At 41.1% G+C, this 10,414-nt stretch overlaps 1 protein-coding gene across 1 annotated transcript; it reads right to left on the bottom strand.

Annotated features, from left to right (window-relative positions):
• Positions 1–229: 229 nt before the first annotated feature.
• On the bottom strand, positions 230–10,109 carry LOC112570592 (protein dispatched homolog 3-like). The gene is made up of 13 exons (XM_025249111.1): positions 9,967–10,109; positions 8,766–8,972; positions 8,140–8,308; positions 5,468–7,025; positions 4,759–4,983; positions 4,444–4,569; positions 4,078–4,209; positions 3,403–3,529; positions 2,996–3,123; positions 2,339–2,413; positions 1,683–1,853; positions 1,156–1,371; positions 230–810 (listed from the first exon to the last, which is right to left on the bottom strand). Exons 2-13 carry the CDS (start codon positions 8,878–8,880, stop codon positions 592–594), a joined length of 3,261 nt encoding a protein of 1,086 aa, XP_025104896.1. The 5' UTR covers positions 8,881–8,972; positions 9,967–10,109; the 3' UTR covers positions 230–591.
• Positions 10,110–10,414: the final 305 nt, after the last annotated feature.

Here is a 10,414-nt window from a genome sequence, read left to right as displayed (position 1 = left end):
TCATTTGAGAACAGCTCACCCTTGTGTGTGTGTGTTTTGTGTCGGGTGGGCGGGATGTTATGGGATGCTTGTGTTGGGTGGGTGTAAAAAATGAGTGTGCGCAATCACTGATGTTGATCTCAATGGAAAATATGATATGATAAATGTTATGATTACTGCTTTTGGAATATAACTTGTTTTCCATATTTTTCTTGTAAAAACTCGTAAAAGAAATACACCCATGAGACACTATAAGTTGCATTGCACTGTATTCTATAATAACATAGTTGCTGGACACAATGTTATGCAATTGAATTGAATCTTTAATGTGGTCAACCAAGGAACATCAGCTCATGAAATAATAAATAATTTCAATACCTGAGATAAACTCAGAAGGATAGTTTACGAAATTTCAGATTCGGGATAACATCATAAAACTACAAGTCTTTGTTCATATAATCACTTTTCTGTAACTTCGTGATATTACATGCTATGAATTGCACTTTCTGATCTTGGATGTTGAGATCTCGCTCTTGTTTCCCCTGTGTCCTGTCGGGAGCAAGCCTCGTATCCTGCGGGTCCTCCAGCATATTAGTCTTGTCAAAGATTGTGTTACTGAGGAGCTGTGACGCCTCGTTCTGCTATATTAGTTGAAATAACTGAAGAGGATCTGCTTCGGTGACGGGGGATAAGGAAACACAAATAACGATAGAACAGCGTCTTGATGTTTGCAGTGTCCCCCTCCGGTCCAATGATGCCCATCAGTGTAGTGAACAAGCCCAAGGAAAACACCAGCGAAAATCCAATGGTGCAGAACATGAAGACCCCAAACTATAGGAGAAGAAAGACACAAAAAATAATTTCAAATCTCTCTCTCTCTCTCTCTCACACACACACAATCGTTTGACTAATATGTGCTCTCTTGGTTGCATGCGTGTTTGTGTGTAACAAATACCATGAATGTTTTTCTGTTTACCCCTGCACCATATTAGTTTTTTGTATCTATCATTTCGCTCTGAATTTGACGTGCAATGCAAAAGTTGAAAAACATTCAATAGAGCCGAATCTGAGCGAAAATATCAAAACGGTGGTGATTTATTTTATATAGATGCTATCTTTTTGAAGAAGAAAGAGGAAGAGGAGACAAGAATAAAGCAGACGAGAACGAAGTTACACCTGAAAGAAAAATTGTATCTGCGCGAAGAACGTGAAGCAGGAGGCTCCTAGTGTAGTACAGGCTCCAGAGAAGACTGGCAAGCCCATAGACCGCAGAGCATCTTGCAGACGACCAAGACGGTCGTGTTCAGGTGACATGCAATATCCTTCCGCCAGGTGTACGACGTAGTCCACTGAGAGCCCCACCACGAGACACATGTTTAAGGACACCAGCACCTGACGAACAGTTTCCACAAGTGTATGAGATAAGCAATGGTGAAGCATGTGGCGATGGTGATGGTGATGGTGATGGCGATGAACAAACAGTACGTTTACCTAAAGAACTCTCTATATCAAAACTGATAATATTACCTATTTCTTACCTACTACATAATACTGTGATTTTTATAGCGCCTTTCCCAAACCGTCAAGATGAGTTCAGAAAAGATTTCGAAAATAACCCATATAATTGTCCAATGATGGACTAACTACAAACTACAGGAGGAAATTCAAAGTCAGGTTAAGGACAACAGCGAGGTGACGCTCACCCCCATGGTCCAGCCCATCAAAGGGATGACACCGATGACGCAGACTGTGATGGTAGCGATGATGAACGTGGCGATAGTTCCACTGATCAGGTTGGATGTGGACAGGATGAGAACTGGGAGTGCAAAGGATACTCCCACAAGAATTCCAAAGACAGCGTTCTCCACCATGGACTTGACAAAAAAAAAAAAAAAAAAAAACAAAAACAAAAAACAAAAAAAACCACGCCAAATCAAAAACCGTACAAAACAAAAATCAAAGCATTTTTTTACAAACACATAATGATTGATATATACAGTTTTATAGAAGAAACACTTTAAAAAATTGTACTGATACGCACCCGCCCACCCAGCCTTATACAAACACACACACACACAGACGTATAGCAAAATAAAAATTTTGTGGGAATGCCCTCGAAATGGGTAATGGAATCCTTCAGTCCTTTTTTCATATGTAACTTAGTAGAACTAATTTTTATAGGAGAACACTTTAAACATTTGTAATGAGTAGAAAGATGATAGCTGTGAACATGCACTAGCTGTGACTAATAAAAATCTTTTGTAACTTAAGTCACATACATTTTCTTCTTACATGAACAATGGTGTGAAGTCTTTTTTTTTTCTCTCTCTCTCTGTCGAAGTTGACACACGGGTCTTACCTTTTGCAGGTGTAACCAGTGCCATGCTAGGGTCTGCTGGAATCCGCCTTGCAGGTATTTTGGCATCTTTGACAGCTTCATGTACAAACGTACGCAGGAATAATTACACATTTTGGGCAAGCACGACTTTATAAATAACGTTGAAATCCCTCAAACGAAACGTGGCAAAAAACTAGTTTCTTCTTACTCTTACTAGATACGGAGAGAAAGACTGAAAGGACAAACCTAAAACTTTCTCCTGCTTACACTCTTGTAGCAGGCATATGCATCATTGGTAAAAAAGAGAGAATGACAGAACGAACGAAAGACAGACAGAAAAAAGAAAAAAATTAAGAAATGTACAAATAATTGTACGGTTTTCTGGGCTGATGTTCAGAGAACAGAGGGAAATACAGGGTAGATAATTGGATTAAAGGATGGATGGATGTATTGATCTATTGCAGAAAAAGAATCAGCGCTGTACGATTTCTTACATAACAACAAGCTAATCAGATACAGTCCATTGGATTATGGCTGCCAGCGAAATAGTGTCAAATGCAATAAACAACAAGATTAAACAACACCTCCCGCTAAAAACAAGAGCAAACAAGAATAACAGCCGAAAGAGAAAGTCGTCTCAGAAATGAAGAAGAGACAGAAGAAAGGAAACGGAAAAACCTGCTCTTTCATAAACCGCTCCCATTCCTCTACAATAGAGAGGTGCGAGGTGTACCCAAGAGTCTCAAACACGAGAGTCGTTGTGACAGCCACTCCAATGTATCTGATTCTGTTTGCCACAACAACGGCTGAAACACGAAGAAACACTGTCTACACTGAGAGTAAGAACCGTAAAACTCTGCTTTTATTAAATCCTGGTCTTGACAGAGATATCTTGATGGTCATTCGAGCTTTTTGTCCAGTGTCTTACTATCTTAAGTATAGCTACTCAGTCCACTTTCATCCAACAAAAAAGTATCGCCGAGTTTTGTTTTGTTTTTACTTGGTTTGGCTTTTAACTTTATTTATTGCAGTCAAAGTAAAGACCATATGATCACGTGTCTATACTTTTATATGATTATACTTACTATAATTTATTCCCAGCACTGTCATTGATGAATCGGTCAACTGCTCACCAATCAAGAAATCGAATGTATCCCACTCATCGCTTTTCTCGTAACGGAAGGCATTCCACAACCAGTATGTGAAGGGGATCTGAAAGAAACATGCATGCGTCATTTCGCATCTTTAAATGTGTAGTAGGGTGGATATCTTCACGTGATTGATACAACTTTATTCAAGATACTATATTCCAAAATTTAAGGGAATATATTTTTCATTCTGTTCTTGAGATACAACCCCTACAAACATTATCATGCACAGGTAAAGGTCAGACTCAAACGTTTTGGACCGTCACCACAGCCTTATCACCGCCGTCACAGCCTTTACTATACCTCGTATATACTATAATATATACTATAAGGCCGTGTCTTCAGAATGCAGAAGAGTGCGATAATAATACAGGAGGATATACAAATAACAAAGAATAAATTGGCATATTTAGAGAGCTGACATGATATCGTCTACATGGTTTTCAAACATGGTGCTCATCTAGCAATATACTTATCAGAACATTTGAATTTAAATCTACTACTTGACTATTTGAAAATCTTTTTGTGAATTTCTAAAAGATCATGAGTTAAAAAGTTTGACAGATGCTGTACTTCAATCATGAATGCCTTTTAATATTCTTCTCAGCTCACATCCAGGTAGTCCTCAAAACTCTTCTGAAGTTTAGAGACATCGTAGAACGTGGTGTGTCGTGCCATGAAATCGTGCGTTTTATTCCAGTCCCATGGCAAGGTGATGTCAAGATTTGCAGAAGCGTTGTCATTCTAGTGAATGAATATTTCATTGCATCAATTGTATATTTCTTTAAAGTAAGTGATATTTGTGCTTAAATATGTACTATGAATTTTTCTTATTAGCATATATTTCAGTGTATCAAAACAAAGTCCAAGCTTCACTTTAATCATACTGATACTGCGATAAAAATGTAAGAATAGGTGTACCCCTCACACAGATGTGTTAACGGAGTTGGTGTGAACTACAGCTACAGAAACACTCACCATAAGGAATTTTTCCATGTTTGTGGTGAAGCAATCAATTGCCAGTTCGTTTGTAGTTATCTTCCTCAAAATCGCTAAGGATTCCACCCTTTCTTGTGGCAGTTCTTTCAAAGTTTTGCACAGGTCCTGCAAGAGTCAATAGGAGAAATTGTCGTGACACAAACATTGTGTCTCGGTACCGAATAGACAAAAGTTGTCAATGTGACTGTCAGTGCTTGACTCCATAGGCAATAATACCGTCCTGATCCCCAATTCTCTCCCAAACTAACATCTTTACCAACATTAGCTGACACCTAGTCTGCCACCATCACTCACTGAAAAAGCTTTCTGTGATGCAGGCTTGCTGGCGTCAAAGTTGTGGTCATAGCCTCCTACTCCTTGGCAACCCTCTGATGAAAAGTGGCATTGAGTCAAATCATTCTGCTTCACCCCCCAGACAAGATACACCATCAGTTTGTAGTCAGTGTCCGAGGGTACGAAGCCCTCGAAGAGCAGATTGGCTGCTTTCACGTACTTGTGGTCGTCCCTAAAAAACTGGAGCTGAAAAGAAAGAGAAAAAAAAAACAACAAAAATTACTTAATCCAAAAGATTTTTTTTCCCCGTTTCTTGCTTTTTTTTGTAAAGAGGAGAAGGCAGCAGTAGACAGGTAAGCTTGTCGTAGCTGGGGAGTGAAGTGTTCGTGACTTATCTCGTGGGAAAGGGAGATGCCCATCTATCCTCTTACCATACCTTCCCCAAATCTCTTTTAAGTTGTGTCCCCAGTCCATAGCTTCATCAGCTGTGTATATCAAGCCACTTGGTGTGGAGGCCTCTTGGCTTAAAAACCACAGCCACTCCCCCTTTTCCCCTGAAAGAACTTAAATGCTATCGTGTTGTAAACGACATTGAGATGGGCTCGGTTGACTTACTGAGGAATGTTCATAATTCAAGCTTTACGTTACATTAACGTACTTATTGCCGTTGTACTATTTTTTAATAGTTTTAAAAAACCATCTTAAGAAATCTCAAAATGGCTGCACCTACCCTTTTGCTGTCCAGGTCCAAGGTCGTCGCAGAGTAGGATAAAAGCAAGATAAAAATAGTAAAAATTGCCAACAGTATCCATCGGAAGACAGGGTGAGTGATGAACCAAAAATAATCCTCGCTGAAAAAGTTCACTAGAGTCAAAATGCTTTTTGGTCTTTGCTTTTTGGCAATAGGTTTCATGGGCTCTTTAATATTTTCTTCTTGCATAACAGTTTCTGATGTCGGTAAACATTCAGGGTCGACCGAAGAACTTAGCTTTATGTCGGGTGGATCGACGCAAGAGAAACTGGCCTCTCCTACCGATTCTCTGCGAGGAGCTTCTGAAGGAATGAAGCCTGTCGTCTGGATGGTGTCGGGCATGGTATCCGGAGTGGTGGTGGAGTCTTCCTCCGGATCCGCGTCCTGTTCTGGGCGACGCAAGACGCGCCTTATGACGAGCACGATAATGGAAAATAGAGAGGGCCAACTCTCAAAACAAACGTGGTAGCTCACCACGGTGGAGACGAAAAAGGTGATGGCTGAGAGGTAATCAAGGACGATCAAGATGGCGGCGAAGATACCGAAGGAGTAGGTGGCTAGCAGCGGGGACGTGCAGTTGGCGGCAAAAGCTATCATGGTGCTGAAAGACGTCACAAGCATGGAGACGGCTGACTTATAATACGCCTCGTTCAAGCGGTGAGCAAGACTGGGAAAGGCGTAGTGTCCAGCTTCAAGCCAACAGTCCCAGAACACAAAGAAATCGTCGGTGCCGATACCAAGGATGATAAATAAGGCAATAGCATGAAAAATTCCGAAGTAGCGGAAGCCCAGGATGACGCGGTAGATGAGATTGGTCTCTACAAAGCTGCAGACAATACTGAAGACGCCCAGGGAGGTGACCCAGAGGGTACGGGTGTGAAAAAGAACGTACAAAAAGATGAAAATGAGGCTGCCCCCAGCCAATTTTAAGTCCTTTATCGCCTGGATCCGTACCTCGTGAATCTCCAACTGCACATTAAAGTAAAGCACTTCGAACTCGTGCACTTTAGCTGCGTAGTCATCCAGCAATGGCACGAAATTATGGTACATGAACTCTGCATGCTTCTCTCTTGCTCCTGATTTGTCCCACTTGTCTAAACCTTCCATGGGCCACCCGAAAGGAATGTAGGACTTGGCGAGACTCGACTGCACCTGCGTGGGAGTGAGGACGTGATTCTTCCCCAGGCCCTGGAGGAAGTCGTGATTGGTAGCCGACATATTGTAAGCAGCATACACAACAGCAGTGATATTGTCAAAGTTAGGGTCATTGAAGACAGGACTGATGTGAGAGTAGGTGCCGTCAAAAAAGCGAAGAATGGAGACGGGCTTGACGCAGGTATGTTCTTTCGTGAGCTCACAGTACTTTTCAGTAAACTCGGGAAAATTGAACAAACGATCTTCGATGGTTTTAATGATACGAAGGTGCTCTTTCGTATATATATTCCCTCCGTGGGCATTGTAGATCAAAGTTAATCCTCCAACACTCCCAAATCGTAGCCTTGGAAAATGCTGAAGCTCAGGTAGCACTCGTGTTACCCTGAAAAACAAAACCTAAAACTGAAATTGTTACTATGTTAGTTAAGACAAACCATAAAGCTGGACTGAAGGGTTGGAGGTCAAGTAGTGTAGTTTTCAACGGTCAGAGTTCTAAAATCTCTTTTATTGTTTGCTGATAAGTACTGTGCCACAGACAGGCGATACGGTACTTTGCTTTTGAGCAAAAGGTGTGCGTGTTTTGGACATTAACAAGACTGATCGGAAAAAGCGAACGCTATATTATTTTCGTCAAAATGTATAGACTGTTCTCGAAAAGTAACTTATATTCCGAACACGGGCAATTTGAACATCCTGGAAATCAACGAAATAGCACATTTGGAGCAATGTGAGGAAGTGAAAACTGAGCTTCCCATAAAGGAGTGTTGAAGATAGCTGGGTTTGTGCATACATACTACCTTTAAATTATTTTTTTTTTAATTTGTAAATTACTTCCCTGGAACATTTTTTTCAGAGATTATGACTATGTCTAATTAAATATAATCTTGTCATTATATAGATTTAGTTTCTATCGAGGCTGAGATGAAAGTGAATCAGTTAGGCAGTTAGGAAGGATGGCCGCAGGCATATGTAGTTGTCGCAGTGTTATGCAAAAGTACGTGTGAAGGATGAGTGCGTGGATGGGAGGAGGCTCTCACAAGTCCTCCGTCTGTTAAAGATTTCGGCTGACAAACTCTGCAACTTACTTCCTTTAAATACCTTACAGTACAATAGCTGAAAAACCTACACGTAAGTGTATCCTTGTTTTCTGCATATTATAATACTTTTTCGTACCTATAGAAGAGGAATAGCTTTGACTTTATAATTTATCAGTTGGCATGAAGTGTCGATCTATCGGTTGTGCCTCCTTTTAAGAAGGATAAGCTAGTAGGCAAAAAAGTGGGATAAAACTGGAAAGAGGGAGATACAAACTGATAACAGATGAGACGATTTTATTAGCTCTGTTGCATTTAGCTCTACAGCTGTGCTAAGCTGTGGGTCTATTGTTTACCGCTAGCTGGCAAGGGCATAGGTCAACTATACTTCTTGCGCCGGTCAACCTATTCTGCAGTTTGAATCCAGAGCCCTATTGCAGGAGAACCACGTAGACGACATACTTTTTGTTGTATAGTTTACGACTTTCCCAAGCTATGAACCTCCCCAGCCACGGCTCCTTGCGCAGTTCCATGGGGATGGTGCTGAAGTTGAACGGGAACAGATTGTAGCCAGAGTAAACGAGAAGGATAGACACAATGACGAAGGAGAGATGAAACCCCAGGGTTGCACCTGGAACGAGAGAAAGAGAGAGAACAAGGAGCAACGATTGACACTTCTATGCTGCGAGGTATTATAATAGTTTTGTTTTAGTCTTATTGTTTGCATGACTGTTGACGCTTGATCGAAAACTTCTTGTTTCCTTGCTTATGTTCTAACGTACGCACTATTTGATATACTCGCACTTACACAAACAAACATGACATCCCGCCACAGCTCACTGATTATTCACTACTAAAGTTTATGACGAATACACGAAACTTTCCAAGCCTGACGGAAGAAATTAGCTGTAACATGGAACAGGGGCAGGTTTCAGATCTCTGTCGAGAGTTGGCGGGCTGATAAAGACAGCATGTCAGAACAGGCAGGTTTGTAATGAATAGAAACTAAACCTTTTCCTCAAAAATAAATAAATAAAAGCCAGGCACTCTACAATAAAATCTTGCTGCCCCAGACATAGAGCACTCACCGAAAAATGTCATGGGGTGTGAAGCCATGAGCTTGCAGATGAAGAGAGGCTTCTGTTTAGGTCCTGGAGGTCTGTAATCAGGCTCTTCTGCTTTAGGAACTCCATATGGCTCCATATTGTTTTCGAGCTTAAGACTTGAATGTGAGCTTCACGGGTTGCACTTCCCGCGTCAGTCTAGTGGTGATTCCTGTTTGTTTATCTGTGTGTCTGTGCACGCAGAATGGGAAGCTGTATTTTTTAATAATAATAATAATGAAAAATTTGTAAAGCTCATACGCACACTCCTAAGGAGTATGCCAGTGTTGTCCATAGGAATGGGAATCCCATGGGATGGGATGGGATGGGACAGCACACATTTGTATTTCCCATGGTAGTCGATACTTGATATTGTAAAATAAATTTACGCTGAAATTTGCATTGTCAGACTTTTTAAGCACAGGAAAAATACTTTTTTTATTCCAGTTTCATTATGCCATGACTTTGTTAACATGTGTGCAATGCGCAGTGTTGTCCATAGGAATGTTATTACCATGGGAAACGTCCCATGGGATGGGACGGGATGGGACAGGCATAAATTGCCATGGGATGGGATGGGACAGGCATAAATTGCCATGTGATGGGATGGGACAGGCATAAATTGCCATGGGATGGGATGGGATAGAAAATATGTCCCAAGGACAACCCTAGAGTATGCTCTTAGCGCTTAACGGTATTTAACGGTAGACCAACGGAATACACGTTGTTTTCAAGGAAAAACGAATGTATGCTTACCCCCAAAAAAGTCTGCTCTTGAAGTAAAACCGTAAGACAGAACAAGAAGGCAAAGAGAGTTTGTGATATATCCATGTGATATATCTATTCTTATACCTCAATCCCCATACTTCTAAATCCTGTTGTTGCGTAAAACGTGAAACTAGTAGCCCTTATAAACACTTTCATTCAGTTTCTTCGTTAAATAACTTTGTCAACAGATGTGAAGTGCATTCTGATTGGTTCTTATTTGTCTTTATGCACTATGCTGCCTTCAGTTTAATTGTTCTATAAATTTACCGCACAGATGTGTTCAAATTTCTTTACCAAATTTTTTTATTTCCGTGTATTGTTTTATGCGGTGCTCAACAGAAAGATTACTGGCTATAGCATAGTGGAGAAATTAACTCTATTTTCCTAGTCAAAGCTGACAGACATTTAATCTTCATACCTCCAGAAGCTGATAATCCCGATGTCGTCGACAAATAAAGGTATCGTTGGTAGAGAAACATTCAGGAACAGCACACAGACGCCATGGCAGTGGAGAATGACGATGGTTCTGTGTGGCTGCTGGCAGTAGACAGAAATAGATGCTCACGTCTGCTTCATACGTCACGTCCATGACGCAGTTTAGTCTTACGTCAGAGTTCACATTTTGACGCAGGTGTGTCCTTCTGACCGCGAGCGCGTGCGTGTGTATGTGTGTTTGAGAGAGAGAGAGAGAGAGAGTGGGTGTGTGAGAATGTGAGAGTGTGGTGAGAGAGAGAGAGAATGTGAGTGTGAGTGTGCGTGAGAGAGTGTAAGTGTATGTGTGAGAGAGAAAGAGTGCGTGAGAGTGAGAGAGACACAGAGAGTTTGTGAGAGTGTGCTTGTGTGAGAGTGTGTGAGAGTATGCGTGT

This window comes from Pomacea canaliculata, linkage group LG8 (genome assembly GCF_003073045.1).
Source record: "Pomacea canaliculata isolate SZHN2017 linkage group LG8, ASM307304v1, whole genome shotgun sequence".
NCBI classification, from domain to species: domain Eukaryota; kingdom Metazoa; phylum Mollusca; class Gastropoda; order Architaenioglossa; family Ampullariidae; genus Pomacea; species Pomacea canaliculata.
Note: the sequence above shows the minus strand (reverse complement) of the source record. Positions and strands in the feature narration are given on the sequence as shown.